This window comes from Trachurus trachurus (assembly GCF_905171665.1).
Source record: "Trachurus trachurus genome assembly, chromosome: 13".
Classification (NCBI taxonomy): domain Eukaryota; kingdom Metazoa; phylum Chordata; class Actinopteri; order Carangiformes; family Carangidae; genus Trachurus; species Trachurus trachurus.
Genome location: NC_139892.1, coordinates 27,338,293 through 27,356,397, shown reverse-complemented (window position 1 = coordinate 27,356,397; position 18,105 = coordinate 27,338,293). Strand labels below are relative to the sequence as shown.

The window sequence follows — 18,105 nt, the reverse complement described above, 5'->3', positions numbered from 1 at the left end:
GGAATTAGAGGTTTTAGCCAGCATCAGGTTCGAAGCCCAGTCCAACTCACTGCTGCAGTTAACAAAACTGCTTAGAATTTAAACTGCTGCCATCTTAACTTAGATAGCACTGCAGTAAACTCATACTACGGATTGATTTGTCTGACAGAATTTTACTGAGGTCATATTTTACTGTCTTTGTAGTGACATAGTTTGGTAAAAAATAGAGTTGGCTCAGAGTTGGATGTACAATATTTTTCTATGTCCATATCACAACAAAACAATGTATCAGGTTTACAGCAGTCTGCCTCATTGTGATTTAGATTAGATTTTGATTGTCATTGAAAGAATTCAACGGAATTTACGTTGCTGCCCCGCTGTGGTACCATACAACATGTGACAGTGTAGTGTAATACCAGAGGCATTGTACACAGAAGAATATCAAATAATCCAAGTCTAAAAATCGAATAATCTGAACGCCTATTGTCATATCTGTGGCACACGGTGTTGGAAATGTTCTTTTTTATGTGCAACTATAACACCTGAAGCTGTTGAAATGGAGGTCTGTATCATGTCTAACACTGACACTGTCTACGGTGTTATACAGCTATAATAACTTGAAGACATTTTCTCTCCTCTCTCTGCCCCGTTAGGTCTTGGCGTACACTGAGGGCTTACATGGGAAGTGGATGTTCAGTGAGATCCGGGCGGTCTTCTCCAGACGCTACCTCCTTCAGAACACAGCGATGGAGGTCTTCATGGCCAACAGAAGTAAGATAAGTGCCAATTAAAACTTTTGAAAGGATTTTTCAGTTTCTCCCTGTTATTAAGCCGTGTCTCTCACTGTTCACAGCTTCAGTCATGTTCAACTTTCCTGACCAGGCCACAGTAAAGAAAGTGGTCTACAGTCTTCCTAGAGTTGGAGTGGGCACCAGCTACGGACTCCCACAAGCCAGGTAGTTCACAGACGCCACAAGAAAATCAGCACATTCCTTGTGTTATAATATTTCTAATATTGTAATTCCTTCATGGCCTTCGTTGCCTCCTCTGTGTTGTGTGTTGGAGCATCTGTGCAGCCTTGCCTGCAGCAGAGTCATTTGAAGTCCCATTGCTCCAGTCATTGAAGTGGGTGTGCATTGACCCTGACTGAACTGACCTAATTCTCTGACAGGAGACTCTATACAGCAGGGCTGCAGCCAGGCCACTGACCACACAGAAAACCCTAGATTCCCTTTAGACTCTCATGGTGCTAACAGGCCCTTTTGCACACGGTTACAAAACCAGCATATTTCTTTAAGTTTTGTTAATTGGGTGGGTTTAAAGCAAGTCATCCATAATGAACCCTTTAAATTACCTACATACGTGAAAGTCATAGCTTTTATTTAATATACTAGTTGAATACTAATCAAAACTGGATGCCACATTTATTCTCTTCTCTCTTTATGCACTTTGTCTCATTTTAAAATTGCCATAGAGCTAGTTTTTAGCAGTTCACTGTGATTTAGTGTATACATTTCAGGCTCTTTTTTTAAAATCTTAATACCATAAACTGAAAATGTTCATAACTTTTTTCAGATTTATTATTTAATTTTGTTTTTCCCAGACGCATCTCCCTGGCCACCCCTCGACAGCTTTTCAAGTCCTCCAACATGACCCAGCGCTGGCAGAGGAGAGAGATCTCCAACTTTGAGTACCTCACGTTTCTCAACACTATTTCAGGTAAGGTCTCCTGATGCTGTGCAAAACTGATTCCCCTGTGAAAGTCAGTGATTTTCAAATGTCGGTGACTGAAATGAGGCAACTGAATGAATGGGTAGAAAAATATTCTATTTTTCACAGCCATCTGTTAAATAGATAGGTTCTGATTTGTTTTCTTCCATTTCAGGGAAAGATTCACCACCAGTGAAAGTGCTAAGTTTTAATCTATTATCTATGTGAATCTATTCACCATTAGAGCCTTGTGACTTTAAGTTTAGCTATCAAGATCAATAAACCTTATGTGTCAGTGGCACTGGAAACATACCATAAGTGGCCTCAGGTATGTCATATCTGTTTAAGAATCCATGCGATACTTATGTGGTCCTGGAAGAAGAAGTACGCTTCACTGTTCCTGGGATTGTGCTTTTTGAAGCAAAGAGCAGGCACAGCAGATTTTGCCAGATAATTAGTGCCTGGCTTTGTGAGAGCGTGCATGTGTGTCTGCGGAGTTGAGAGGTTCTCTTGTCGACTCTCTGATCTGAACTGCAACTAACAGGGAAGGCGAGAACGACTGTACGCTACTCTGCTCTGAGAGGTGTCATCCTCTCTCTCGCTGCATATTCATGCATATTTATATTTAGCTTGTGCTTGAGTTCGATACATTATTGTCAGCTAATTAGATGTAAGGCAGACAGAAAAACATGCCCCAAATTCATTAAAAATCTCTAGTAATGACCTAGGCTGACAGGGATGTCAGAATAGTGTGGGGGGGGCAGACAGGCGGGGGGTGAAGTGCTGGGAAGAGGTGTGAACGGGAAGGGGGCTTCTAATTAAACACTATTCCACTGTTATTAACATCCTGCCACCCCAGCTCAGGCCTCAGCACCAGTGGGTCTAACCAACATTCCCCATTCATTCTCCACACCTGGCCCACTGCTTCCTTTTGACTGTGTGGCATTAACCTGGATAATTATGCTCTCTAGCTTCCCTCAGACCCTGCCTGCTCTGCAGAAGCCCTTCCCGTTGACTGGCCTGTCAGACGTTATCACTTGCTTTGCTCAGCTAGATTTAGACTCTCTAATGCCAACCTGCTGCACTCCGGATGTGAGCAGACACACCTGCTGGAGTGGTTGATAAGTTGATAATATTTTGTTGGCCATCATTAAAGCCTGTAGGTGTGTAGCTAGCAGGTTTATAAAGATTATTTCCACTGAACAATTTTATTTCATTCAGGAGCGGAATGATCAGTGTTGACAATAACTATAACTGTCTATTTTTGTCACTTCATCTGGATGCCATTTTAAAATCCAGTGAGTGTAATTGTTCTTTGTGTACAGGTTTGTAACAGCCTCTCTCTACCTTCCTACATTCATATAAAAAAGAGATGAAGATTTTTTTATATTCCATTATAATACATTCCTTTGGTCACAATAATAGTGTCTGTAATATCTGATATTGTGACATATTGTGTGCTCCTGGCATGGTTTTAGTTACAACGTCTTGGTTACTACATGAGTGAGAATGTCATCTTTAGAAGCTATTGTGCAATTGCTGCACATTCTTCTCTGATACTTGGGTAAGTACGCTGTAATGTGTGATTTGAAATGTAATGCTTACAGTCTTACGGTATGTCTTGGGAAAGCTTGATAAATAGCGATTCAACTATTGGTAAACATTTGGCAGTTATTTTAATGTGTTTAGTTTCATTTTTCTAGGTAAATAAAATAAAATAAAATGTTACCTTTTTAGTTTCTGATTGCTTTCAGCCCATGTTTGAGGTTTGATTTATTGCCAGCAGTAGAAATTCCTACAAAACCATCTACATCAGCTCTATCCCCATGCTGGATTACAACTGGCCCACTACCTGACCTCGCAGCTGTATCAGTGTCATCTTCAAAAGGAAAGAGGAGCATTAATGACAACATGCTACACGATCTTCGATTTTCCCATGGACTTCCCATGACACCTTTTGCCATCTGAAAATCATATTCTCATTGTTGGAGCATTGAGGAAATTCACATGTGGCCAATCAGCGGACCACCACTGACATGTCAGGCGCTTGGAGCCACGGCTCAGAGGAGAATCTTTTTTTTCACTGTAATTGCATCCACTCCTCAAAACCTAGAGATCCTTATTTTCTCTCTAAACTAAAAAGTCACCCTCCTCAAGTCCCCTGTACAGTAACTCCCACAGTCTATTGATAAAGTACACTCAGTAACTACAGGCATGGGGAACACTAAAAACATTCTCACATAAGGGAGCTTGCCATTAGCGTACGTGTTTCCCCGGCAGACTCCATACGAGACAGGAAGTGCGTCTGATTGAGGGCTCTGCGATCGGGGGCTTGTTGGAATGTTGCATGCTGATCCCACAAAGTAACTGAAGCCTCAAGTGTACCCTGCCCTGCTTTTCAACCCCTCTGCTTCCTTCCAGGCCTTCATCACTCACAGATTTCTGTCTGCTCTGTGCGTCTAGGGAGGACATACAATGACCTGAACCAGTACCCCGTCTTTCCCTGGGTCCTCACCAACTATGACTCTGAGGAGCTGGACCTGACCTTGCCAGGGAACTTCAGAGATCTCTCAAAGGTACCGAGGCCTCTTGACCACGCACCTCGGTATGACAGAGAGAAGTTGGGTCAGCTGACTCTGACAGCAGGAGATTTCCTTATTAAGAGTCGGACTGTAAAACAATATATTTAATGGCAAAGGAATGATGTGCAGATTTTAAACTCATGTGGTGGATTGAAGAAAGAGGGAAATCCAAATGCACTTTATGTAAGTTATGTAACAACACATAGTTTTTGTTTTTACCACTATGGTCCATATAGTAAGGCAAGGCAAGGCAGTTTTATTTGTATTGCCCGTTTTTTACAAACAGTTTGTCTCAAAGGGTTTTACACAGCACCATGACAACATCCTCTGCCCTTAGACCCTCACCCTTAGTAGACACTAAAATACTCAGCTTTTTCAAAAGGATAGCTTTACAGTAGATGCGTCAAGCCATCCAAAATGCATTTTCTTGATCTGAGTGATGTTTGGGCCATCTGATTGTAATCGTTATTGCAATAATAATAAGAATATTTCCATTATCAAGATATGAAATTGTATTATAGCAAATGAATGCAAAATAATCATATAAATAATCGAATAAAGTCCAAAGGAACATATTGTGTTTGAAACCAAACTTTTCAGTAGCAAATGTTTGATAGTGGCTTACTGAGGATAAACTATTCAGACAGCATCACAATCTGCTGAAAGCAGACTGAGCACATTCGTTAACCGTTTCTATTTAGTAATTCAGATTCCTGCTTTGATTAGACTGTTTTCAGTGTTGATGAACCGATGCGGACGGGTCATGAGCACAGTGTTGCGGTGAAAGTTGTTGTAAATGCAGCAGGTCAAAAACACATCAGGCTGTGCTGCAGAGTCCTGCTAACGCTGCCAAATCACCGGGGCTCGGACACAATGACACTAATGCCCTGCAACCCTTGGAGATAAAGTTCAGAGTTATGTTTGCTCTGTCTTTGACTGAAGGGGAAAAGGCAGCAGATCACTCTACCACAAACGGTGACCTGGTTTACTGGTTTACCAACCCCCTTCTCTTTCTCTGTCTACCTCTCTCTTTCTGTTGCACATGCACACTGCAGCTCACTGACCTGAAAACAGTCGCATTCCTGTCTGAGCTCTCTGTCTCTCTCTCTCTTTCTCTCTCTCACTCTATTGCTCCCTCATTCCTTTTTGTTTCCCTCAAAGCACTGACGCTCTGACTTTGAGCCTCACTTTGCCATCTCAGTTCTCTGCAGTTTGGATCAATTTGCAACTTTTCAAGTTATGTGTGTACTGTGCCTTTTTTTTTGTAGTGTGGAGGAGGGGAGGGGAACTCTGAAATGAAGGAACGGAAATTACTATGAAACACTCAAAAGAATCATGGATGTGGTATATAGAGTAGAGTGCCGTGGAGCTCCCACTGTGCTGGAGCACTTCTTCACATTTCTGTAAACCTACAACATTTTGGACAAAACCACCATCACCTCGCTACTTGTCTGTTTTTGGAGGCTCTGGCCTGTGGGGTATCCAGGTGGGCTGAGAGAGCCACGGAATGTGTGTGTCTCTGTCTGTGTGTTTGTTTGTATGTGTGTGTGTGTGTGTGTATGTGTGTGGGGACATGTGGGCGTGTGCATGCGTGTGTGTTGGGTGTTGGGGAGTGATCAGGGCTGAGCCATGTGCAGCCCTCCTGCCCCGGGGAGACAGTTATGTATTGTAATGTATTCCAGTGACATCCTCCCATGCTGTTTACAGGCCTGAGCTGCCTTCATTAGTATGAGTTCACAGCCCCTGTCTCCTGACAGTTGTCCTTGGAACCCCAGGGCTCTTACCTCCAAAAGTTCACAGCTAGTGTAGCAGGGAGGGACACAGGCCCCCACACTTCTCCTCTTTGCTTGGTCTGCCCTTTTGTTCAATTATGGATCAGAGGTAGCAGCACAGTCTCCACAGATGCCCTCACTGTGTTTTACGGCTGTGTGTGTATTTGCTTATCGGGTGTTGTTGTGTACCACACTGGCTGTGTGTGTGTGGCTGGGTTTCATTTACAACTAAAATCGACATGTGCCCGTATCAATAATGATATAATAGAATTGTGGAGATGTATAAAAGGTTTTTTTTTTTTTTTTTTTTTTTTTGCTTTGTTTAACCAAAGAAACCAAATTTCTCAAATATTGTGTCAGACTTAATCAGGTGTAGACAAAGTGAAGGTGAGTGCAGATCTTAACAAGCATTTAATGCCGGCACTTGACAAACACATTGTGGCTTGTTCCTTTGCCTTAACATCATTGTGGTTTGAAACCCAAGGCCTGGTAACCATCATTTTATTCATTACCTGTTAGAAATGAGTGTTTATTTTGTTCTGTGGTTGAATTACATCGCATCACCTCATGTTATATCATCTGTCACTCCAGAGCTCAATGAGCTGCAGCTTTTAGAGGATAAATATCATATCAATACTCTTAGCTTAATACACTGGATAAAGTTAAGTTTTAATTGCAGCTATTGTAGATTTTAAACTCAAGCATAACTAATGCTCTTAAAGTCTTTACATTAACCCACACTGGCATTGCACAATTTGGGAGGCCTTCTTTCCCACAGATCAGTCATACGTGAGAGCTGTTTGTCAGTTACAGGTGATTGCTGTTTGACAGACAGCATTGTTTAAACTGCTGGAGCTCTGTACTGAGCTGCCAAATAATATCCTCCCAAACCTACTGCACACACCTACAATTACCTGCTGGTTGGGCATTCATTCAGCTGTGAACAATGCTATTGAACACATCATTCCTTTGCCTGGGGGGCAGCGTTCTGCATATTTGGATGTCAGATACATTCATGCAGTGAAGTGTTTCATTAGATTCTAACGATTATTTCTTGATGAGTGACAAGTGGGTGATAGATAGGGGGAAGTTAATCTTCCTCATGGTTGTTAAATGATGTGATGGAAGCTCACTTAATTGCATAAGAAGGTGAAAGAATCATGGTTCATCATTTACGGACTAAAATTTGTTTGACGTACCCTTTGTAAAAATGTCATTACAAGAGTCAACGAACAAAATGATCATGTGCATTATTCACACATTGAGTTTAAATAGTTATATGCGTTTACCTTGCTTAGAATTACTGAAATATAGAAAAAAAGAAAAAAAGAAAAAGAAAAGTTGTTTAGTCTGTTTACTTCTCTCTGCTGTGGCACTCAGTGAAACCTGAGCATCTTTAAGAGACATGCAAAGTAACGTCAACAGAGCTCGGGCGCTATAAAGACCCCACCACACTTTTCTTTCCATAATGGAGCCTCCTTCACCCTCACTTCCACTCCAGTCAGGCTGTTTGGAAGCACATCTGCTTCATCTTGAGTTGGAGCAACTTGATTGCATTAGACGGGAGCTGCATACGGCCCTGGCTCTGACGAGGCAAGCAAAAACGACTGCGACTTCTCCTGACAGAGCACCATAGCAACATACTGTAATGTAATTTATGTTGAAATATAAAATGCAATATGCGTCTCATTGGGAGGTAGCTTGGATATAACCAAAAAAAACGGAGGCAGTCCGTGCACACCCAGCCACGTTCATTTCCTTCATCTTTGGAGTGAAACACCAGAAATGATCCTGATTGAATCTGAAGCCAAATCTAAGTCTGATCTTTGTTTAGTTGTGTTGATGTATTTCACTGGGTCAGGTGTTATACAAGAAATGAACTCAGATAGGAGCAAGTGTGGAACTGTCTGAACCAGTTGTGTTCATTGTCTTGTATATGTGATCAGTATGATATGCAGCACAGGGAAAGGGAAGAGGTGATTATTCTTTGTTGAATGGAGGTAAACAAAGCCTGATTTGGGCTCATCAACAGATAGTGCTTATGACAGGACTTTTAAAGGACCATTGACGTGTTTATACTATCTTTTCATAAATGGGTTTTTACTTCTAATGAAATATACCATCAGTCATTTTATTGCCTCATGTTTTTGCCTGTTTTGTATGTTTTTCTGTGGCCAAGGCAGCACGCTAAGAAGTTTGGATTTCACTAACCTTAAAGGGATTTAACTCTGCTTAAACTCTCCCAGGCTACAGTTCTCACCAGGATGATGCTCTTATAGCTTCCAGTGTCTCAGCAAACATGCAGTGAAAGTAGTGTCTCATTCAAAGTTACCGCAATGAGTTTATTCCAGTTTCACATGGTTCCCTTACTAGTCATAACAGTGTGGCTGGTATTGTTTTCACTGTATGAGTCTGTATGTCGTCATGGCAAAATGTGGTCCAGGAGACATCTGCTCTAGCAGGAACTACCACAGTTTTCAGTACTTTGGCGGGTGTTTATATGACTGTGGACATATTATGTCTCTGCAATATCATAATTTTGCCAAGTTACAGTTGCAAAACTTGTGTGACGAGATCAAAATGAAGGCTGACTTTGAAGACTGGCAAAGTCCAACCCGTGAATACTGAGTACTCATGTGACAATGTGGTATTGACTCCGAAGCACGCATGGGTCAAGACGTCAACATACTGATGGGCGTCGGATCTGATGTAATCCCACAAGATGATCTCGAGAGTATTGGTGTGATTAGTCCGTCTTGATGCCAAGAATTATTGAGCTGAGATCATGTGCCGAAAATCGTCATCTATTTTAATTTCAATTGCAATCACAATTGTGCAGTTATAGAATGACAAAGTTATGTATATAAACAAAATACCTGGCACACAAACTTGTTTAATGCACAAAGGATGCAAAACAATTAGTTATGGGCTCCTGACTTGTTCAGACAGGGAATCACACTCAGCCCTAGAGACGAATGTTGACTTTGGGGGGATACATTGAGCTTACTAACGCAACACTTTGGTTTGCAGCCTAATCTTTATATACATAGCTGTGACCACAAGCAACCAGAACGGTTTTAACTTTCCCTCCACCTTCATTTTTCATGTTTTTTCCTGTATCTTTTCACACACCTGCATACATCTGTACAAACACTACATGTTATTTACACCACTGCATATCCATTTATCACCTTCAAAATAGCCAAATAGCCAATTGCCAGCTTCTTTGCCTTCATTTTGTTGTTGTCGGGTTTTTTTTAACAGTGATGGTATTTGCTCCATAACAATCCCAACTTTAGCAGTATTCAACAATCTGCCAGGTGCAAATCCCTTTTAAGATGACAGCAGCCTGTGACAAGGAGAAGAATAACGATGGGGGTGAACCAATACAAGTTTTCCCATGCAGTCAGTGTAATTACCCGAGCTCAGCAACCACATAAGCTTTCTAGAAGACAAAGTAGAAGAATTCATGCTTCTACAGTACAAGTTGCTATGAGGATGTCTTGTTATAAATTACATATGCTCACATAGCCGAGTGACTTGAGAACATATTTGCTTGGTTTATGTATAACCAAATAAAATAATGAACAGGGAATGGTATATGTGTTTGCATTCCTTCTTTCTAACCTAGTGCTTCATTCAAAATGTGTTTGTGAATAGTAGAGTAAAAGGTAGAGAAGCTGGTAGCAGGGCTACAGTCTCAATATAATACTTGCAGCATAATTACAGCTTAAAAAATGTAATGTTGGCTTCCAATATCCCTTTAAGCACAATTATATGTTTCATAACACATAGTGCAGCCTGTAATAACAAGGCTCAGTTTGTTTCTTCTAGTGCCACGGAATTGTAAAGGGGAAGTAAAACACTTAGTATAGGTATTGTAAATCTTGCCAGGTTGCCGTTTCGTATGCTTTGGCTCTAATACGTAATGTGAATTGTTTACTTATCCCTCTCTTACACTCAGTATTACCTGGAGCTGTCTTTTCCTTTTTCTTTCTCCCTCTGTCACATATATTACCTGGATCGTTCATAGCGCTGTGTTAGTCATCGCAGCAGTTTAACAGAGTGTGAGACGTCTTGTGGCTTGCACCCCGATCCAGCTGGTCCAAGACGTCACATGCAAGGCTATTATCACTCCATAAATCTATGCAGATCTCAATAAACTTCTCTTTCAGTCTATTCAATTGTGCTAACACTGATGTGGACTGCCATTAAATTTTAAGGAAGAACCAAAAACTGAACCTATTAAATTTTGACTTAGAGCTTCAGGCATGTACAATGTGCCACACACGGATATGACCTTAATCTTCAAAATGACAAAGAGTCTCTCTGTTTTGCTGAGGTTGCATACAAACTGTACCCAGCAAAAAAAATAACTGTGCATTTTTAATAATGTTAGAATGAGTGGCCTCAGTCTCAGACCATTTTAAATAAAGGGCTTTTATTTTATTTCCCCTGACCTCTGAGCTGCAGCTTTCAGGTAGAAAAGCTGCCACTGATTACGTTACCAGTCTCCCTCCCCCCTCAGTAACTGATTCAGTGGTAGTGAGTATATTGATATTGACTGCCAATATGCCTGCAAGGCTCTTATATTGGACCGGGTGATTGAAAAGGCAGAGAAAGCAATTTATTCACCACTAAGCGTATGTTTAATGGGAGTAATTTTGTTGCCTTAAGAACACATGAAAATGAAACAGCCGCCAAAGGGCAAAAACCCAGTGATGGTGTCAGTGCAGTATTGAAGTTATTACTGAGTCTGCGGTTAAATAATGAAGCATGCTATCCAAGGTTTGGCCTAATTAGGAAATAATTGGATGTATGTCAAATAAATACAGTCGTGATATTATTTTTTCTGTTTTATATCCTCACAATAATTAGGCAGCATTTCTTCAAAAACTGAACAACATTAGTGTTTTTTGTTTGTTTGTTTGTTTGTTTTTTTCAGATTTCTGACATTTTCAGTCCTGACACTACACTGAGATGAGCGATTGAGATTTTCAGGCTGTTGCAATTTGCCAGTTAAAGGCCAGGGTTTTTGAAAACAGTTTCCCTCTACTTCTTATTTTAATAATATCAGAATGTTAAAGTGACATGTTCTGTACTTTATTCTGTGTAAAATGTAGTTGTTGTTGTTCGGTCTCTGAAAAACTCATGTTGATTCATTTCTACTTGGTCATAATTCAAGTGTTATGGCTTGTGGTGTTTCATTTTTAGATTGCACTTTATTCTCCTCCTGGTCCTGGTAACTCCCATAAGCAGTACCCAGAGGCGCAGTAGGGCTCTGAACACAGATGGGAGTAACAGTGCTAAGTAAAGTATTTGTCTTGCTGGGTGCATTGGGTGTAAATCAGGTCAGTCAGGGTTAATCCACTTGGATTACCCACAACATTTAGCTGGAGATGTTCAGAACTCCACCGTCCATCCACAGTGCGCCATCCTGCTCGACCCTGCCACCATATCCCTGTACGCTCCAGACAGAAGACAGCGCAACGGGAACTTTTTAGGGTTCAGGAGAATAATGGGGTCTGACAGACAAATCCCAGAGTAAAGCTACTTGTCTGCCCTAAACTCTCCCCCGCCTCTCTGCTGACCCCGCCACATGTAGCCTAATGGGGAACTACCACTAAGACTCTACACGTTTATCTCTGTTAAAGATGTCCAATTATGCTTTTCTGTTCCTTTTGTTTTCCTGACACGAATCGAGAAATCTTTACTCATAAAATCAAAGTATTGTGGCTTCATTGTCTGGTATGGTCTTAAATACATTTCACTGCAGCAACGAACCATTACATCACCTACTGTGTGATGAGAGTATTGGCAGTAAAAAAAGTCAGCGTCATGTCTGTCAAGTAAATACACTATATGTCTAAACTATTTATGCAAACTGCAATGATGCAACCAAAATTTGCAGTGAGAAATAAACCCAACCTTTCTACTTACTGTGGGTGACACAAAATATATAAATTTTGTATGGGTGCCTTTAGGTAGTCAAATAATATATTATAAGTATATGGCACGAGTATTTTAAATATCCATATGATCATTAAAAATTTATTTATATGGAAGGCTGGTCATAAGACCTGCTGTATGTGATATCTGTAAGATTTTCCATTTTGTGACTCAAAACAGGGCTCATGCAGAAAAACATAATGCTTCCAAAGGCAAATCTCTGTTTTATGAGGCTTTAAATGTAACTTTTGTGGTTGGCCAGTAAGTGAGTGAAATTAAGCACATTATGAGGAAAAAGTCAGTGAAATTAAGCACATTGAGGGAAAAAATTGCTCAAGATTAGCAGTGAGGTTTCTTTAAAGGATTTATTATCTTTTGTTTCAAGACAATGTAAGATAGTGCACGATGGTGATGGTGCAGTGTTGAAACAAGACTAAACTACCGGTAGATTCAATTTGAAAAAAAAAAAAGATTCATTTTACGAAACCGAAACATAAGCTTGTATCGTGATATAATTACTGACAGAGATTATTAAAATTAGGGGACCATAGGCCTCACTCCTAATGTGTATTGTAGTCTTAACCTTGTATTATGAGCGCCAGTCATTGAAAATGCCAACAGCTCTCTCTAGCTTCCAGTTTTAACAAGCCAAATACTGGAGGAGTCTCTCATATAAAGTGTGTTTTTACTGACTGATGAAACAGTAATAGATGAGAAAACAGCGTGTCATGTGTCATGTGTGTTTGTGATGAGAAAGCATTAAGACTTCACAAATAAAAGAACTCCTATTGCGTCCATTGTAAAGTAGCCCACAGGTACATATAATATAGATTTTAATATATGCTGCCATGTCAGTTGTCTGATACAGTCTTCAGACTTTCTGCTGCTCGCTGAACCAAATACTCAGTGAAGCTTTTGCAGTTTTGGATCCAAACTCAGAACTCAGTGTGCAGACAGTACGATAAGTGAGGAGAACACTTTAGTCTTGCTTTAACTTTGAATTGGTCATTATTAATGTGTTATCACTGTCTCTGTTCTAATATTTTACTTTTTATTGATTATTTACCCAGCAAAAAGGTACTGAAAGGCTGAAATATACTGGTTTCTACAGAGATGTTGTGCCTGAAACTATAGTTATGAAAGATAAAGGGGGGTGGTCACATTTACTATGTGATGTATAGTCATGGTTTGTTGTTACGTAATGGGTTTGACAGATATCAATACAGTTTAGCCATAGGCTGTTTGGTGTGTCCTTCAGTTTTCTTTTATAGTTATTTATCTTATCGTAATCATGATTGATGCATTATTATCTTCCTTATTGGAGTTTTTACAGTGAGAATGTCTTCCATTTATTCAATGAAGTAAATGGTGATAAATACACACGTTCCGGTTTACAGTACAAATAATCAAACACAGTTTTGTAACGCTGTGTATTGGAAACATTCCCACTTGTTTATTTTGTCAAGCTTCTAAAGTTAGTGATCATCAAAATGGTACAACTACTGTACTGTATGTGCATCACAGTTTTGTTGTGAGTTTGTTTGGCTTCACAAAGAATATGCCTCATAGAACTACAATAGGAAACTTTTTTCATGGTTGCATTGAGTGAAAACTTCCACAGGCAAATAACAACAAATCATTTCACTGAATCTTTTATTTCCTTTTTTAATTTCCAGCCTATTGGTGCTCTGAATCCAAAGCGTGCAGCATTCTACGCCGAACGCTACGAGACGTGGGAAGACGACCAGACACCACCTTGTCATTACAACTCCCACTACTCTACTGCTGCCTCCACTCTGCACTGGCTTGTCAGGATAGTAAGTAAAATCACTCATCCAGCCCCCTCACAGCCGTTATTGTACCGTGCTCAAAAATCCTCGAATTAGTCAAGCATCCGAATCAAAATGTAGTCGAACCTACAATCTCAGACAGCTTTTCATTTCTGACTCGGCATTAGTTGATTGTTACATGTCAGACTTGATGACGTTGTTACTTTGAGGTCTCTCGGCTTCTGCACAGGAAACAGCTCGACATCTCAATTTGATTGGACCTGAGTTGGACCAATGGCGCTCAGAAAACACATTTCACAGGCCAGTAAACCGGCATATGTGAACTAAATAAAGAGTGGCTGGGTAATGATTTACAGAGGCTGCTGTGACAGGTTTATGTGTTTCAGGCAACCCAGTGAGCGCTGGAGACATGTCCATCAAGGTTACTGAGCACTGTCCTCATTTACTCTGGGAGAGAAGGAGGAGGCGCACACACTTCCAATCCCTTCGCCACAAAACAAGCCCTTATAACCTCCACAGCATCTTTGAGCTGGTTTTCATTTGATTTTGACGTCCGCTTATTAATTTGAAAGAACTTTATGGGGAGTTACTGTATTTCTCCTCCTCTCCCATCATTAGTAGAGAGCGGCTGATGAAGCGAGGGACCTCCCTTGACAGCCGTTAGATTGCCCTCTGCGGGTTTGTTCCCACAATTCCTTTCTTCCATCCGCTGAGTGATCCATCCGCTCCATACAGCAATGGCCGCCATCTCAGGCTGAGAAAAAAAAAACAAATTTGAGCCAATTATCATTATGGTTTGCTGTACTCAGGAAGAACACTAATTAATTCTCCCTCAGGCTTGAATACAGTGAATGACTGATCTCTACAGAGATCCCTTAGTCTGCTGCACAAAAGGGTAACAGTGTAATAAAGCAGATAATTCACAATATTCACATGCATATTGAATGTTTAATCCTGCAGGTTCATAACAATAATAAGGTGTTTGTTTTCTTGCATGTAATGATCAAAACATATATAAAAAGGATGGAGAAGATAATCGTGATTTTAAGTCTGGATGAAGATCTCTGATCTTTGTGATGAATGATTTTCTCTCTCTGCAGGAACCCTTCACCACGTTTTTCCTCAGTGGCAATAACAACAAATTTGATCACCCTGACCGCACCTTCTCAGCCATCGACCGCTCCTGGAGAAACTGCCAGAGGGACACATCTGATGTTAAGGTGAGACTCACAACAAAAAGAAAGTAGTACAATTTGTGGTTTACCTTTATATAGATACAAAAAAATGATTATATTATATATAATTCTATTATATATATGTGTGTGTTTATAAATGTGTGTGTCTGTATATATGTATATACACACAGGAACACAAAGAATACATTGAAAAAAATGCTGCATGTATAATTGCTAGTAACCATAGTGTACCAAGCCTCTCACTCACTGTGCCCCCCTCCTCAGCCAATGAGCCTTAACACCACTGCAAAAAATATGTACCATTAATTATAAATGCCTCATGCAAACAGAGAATCACAAAGACCCGTGGTGCACAGGAATACCCTAAGCACTTAGAAATGCACATTTGATTTATCTCATGCAAAAAACAAACTATCTTAGAGGTAGGCTGATTTTGTATGTGCATGCAAGCACTCATGAGTTTGAACAAAGGCTGCATCTGAGAGAAAGACAAAGCCCTCCCTCTGCAAATCCACAGAGCAGTCACCAAAAACGCTGAACCCTGCTGATTCGCCTCCATTTTGCCCACTGCATAACACACAGCAGGAATACGCACTGACCTCAAAGTGTCATATATTTCTAACACACCCTGCACTGGGTAGTGTTGCCCCAGGCAATTAATAAAGCATTAATGACAAAAGCTATTTAAAATGTAGTCTTTTATGTACGGACAGAGCTTTTACTTGCCAGGATCTGGGGGAGAGCAGCCAACAATCTATGTGAGGCAGAGACAGAAAGCTGCAAGCCAGCAAAGAGCTGGATAGTCAAATGCCACCCTGTTAACAAATACAGCCTACTTTCAACTACTTGTATGTCTGCACGCATTTGTTTTTACACACGTAGGATGGCTACTGATCTATTAGCATAGCCAGTGTACTGTGGAGGACAATGGTGGATTACTAACAGTATTTCATAATGTATTAGAAGCAGGGAAATATTACGCAAGAGCTTGTTTGGTTTACTCAGGGTGCAATAGGGGTAAATGATGAGGCAATACCTGGTTATATTATAAACAGCGGCCAGGATTCTTTTTATTTTATTCCCAGTTTCTGTTATTTCTCATGTTTTTTCTTTATGTGCCCTCCTACTAAGTTTTTAAGTTATTCTTGTATTTGCAATCTTTAAAAAAACATATAAAAAAGGTTTTCCTCAATATAATCCTGTCTGAATTAGAATAGATTATGGCAGTCAAACGTATAGACAGGCACACAACAGCATGCACAGCCACCATGTAGCAACTTATTCAGCAGAGAGTCGCGGGGTTAAGGTCAGCTTCGGCCCAGTACACTAAGCGGGCCATCAGGGCTCTGATTAAAAGGCAACTTGTTTTTACCAGGGTCTCTCCTTCATTAACCCTGGACTTCTCAGGCAGTAATGACGACAAGATTGAGGGAGGCTTAACCCCTGATGGGGATGACCTCCTAAAAGAGCAAGTCAGATGGAAACAACCCTGCGCTGACCAAGCCTCACCTCCTCGGCCACCCCATTATTAATGTGCATCCATACCTCTCATTTATTCCATGGTGCACACACAGTTATATTAAGCTGGCACAGCCACCCAAAGGCAGCGAGAAGCAGACTGTTTTTTGTTTTTTTTAGAAGTGGTGGGCACACATACACACATACTTTCTCATACACACACGAGCTGCCACCATGCTGTCTGAAGGAATCCAGCAGCACTCCACTGGTGACAGATTTTGACGAACATGTCATTAAGGTGACACAGTGTAAAGCAATGGAAGCTTGTGTGATTGACTTGTTAGCCCATTACGATGCTGTTGCAGAATTAATGGCTGCCATGGGAGGGTGGCTTGAAAACGGAGCTGGCAGTTTTAACGGCTTGGCGGTGAGTTACGGCAGGAAGTTTACAAACGAAAAGAGGAGGGAAAAGTGTGTGTGTGTGTGTGTGTGAGAGAGAGAGAGAAAGACGGAGAGGAATGGCTTCTGTACTCCCTTCACTGTCGTGTGCGAAGGGTGAAATGTGACCAACAGCAGAGCAGCGGTGTTATTGGCCTGTACCATGTCATGCTAACTCGCTCTCTCAAAACCCCATGATTTATGGGGGCCTAAAAGCTCTGCACGTTATATATCCCACAGGCAATATAAAAGTCTATACAACCACTGAATCTGACAACAAAGCATTCATAAAACAAGGCCAATACAAGGAGTTAAAACACTGTCTTGCACCTCCCTTATATAGGCTAAGAGACAGTCTATGCTATTGAACTTGTCTTGTGTGTATGTTTTCTAATGAGTGGAAGACCTGCATTCCTCATGTGCATATGCCTCATTGTGCAGATTCTTCACTCACTCATCCTTCCTCTGCTCTATGGCCAGGACGAAAATGGATTAGATTGGAGACTTCAAAATCAGAGGACATACAGTATATACATTTTCTGAAAGAAAGTGTCATACCGGTAGTTTTGCATTTTAAGCTACATATCCATATCATGCCATAGTTTTGGGATTTATTGTTAACATCCAGGAAGTCACTATTTAATTTTAAATGACTATGCAACTTGAGCTAGAATTTAAAACTTTTTAAGGCATGTCATCAGAAATAATCTCCTTCGTTATTCATATTGTCAAAGTTTGCAGTTTAAAGCAAGTTAAGTCTCAAATGTTCTTGCTTTCAAGAATGGTATGGCATCTAAATCTCAGAGTTACCTGCCAAAGAGCATTGCATAAGCTCTATTTCTGAGAAGACAAATGCAAAAGATGAAAAATAAGCAAACATAGATGTGAGCATTTTAAAAACCATCTTAAAATCTAACTTCAGCTATCAAAACATTCACCTTAATGGGGTGTCTGTCTCAATCAAGTCCCTGCAAGTTAATGTTCATGATTTATAAATGACTGCCTGGAAGGTGAGAAGTCCTTCCAAAAACATATAACAGCCTTTGTTAAATGGTCAGAATTTATGTAAAGTATACACTCCTTGTAACTCATGGCTTAAAAGTGTAAAATCACCAGTATGGTCTGTCGACACAGGAGAAAATCCTTTAGGAATAGTCCCTTCTCAAAACTCGGGTAAATATTTGCTCTCTTCTTCAGTGCATGGAATCACACCAGACTTTATGGAGGGGGC

The 18,105-nt window shown here is 40.6% G+C and overlaps 1 protein-coding gene across 3 annotated transcripts in view; it reads left to right on the top strand.

Annotated features, from left to right (window-relative positions):
* nbeab (neurobeachin b) overlaps positions 1-18,105 on the top strand; it is a gene marked incomplete at both ends in the record, with an annotated part of 208,339 nt that overhangs the window by 173,823 nt on the left and 16,411 nt on the right. For all 3 annotated transcript variants that reach the window (XM_083984901.1, XM_083984900.1, XM_083984899.1), the window contains 6 exons: positions 633-750; positions 833-935; positions 1,583-1,698; positions 4,153-4,265; positions 13,669-13,809; positions 14,883-15,002. In XM_083984901.1, the coding sequence (XP_083841027.1) occupies positions 633-750; positions 833-935; positions 1,583-1,698; positions 4,153-4,265; positions 13,669-13,809; positions 14,883-15,002 (711 nt within the window). The remainder of the gene's footprint in view (positions 1-632; positions 751-832; positions 936-1,582; positions 1,699-4,152; positions 4,266-13,668; positions 13,810-14,882; positions 15,003-18,105) is intronic.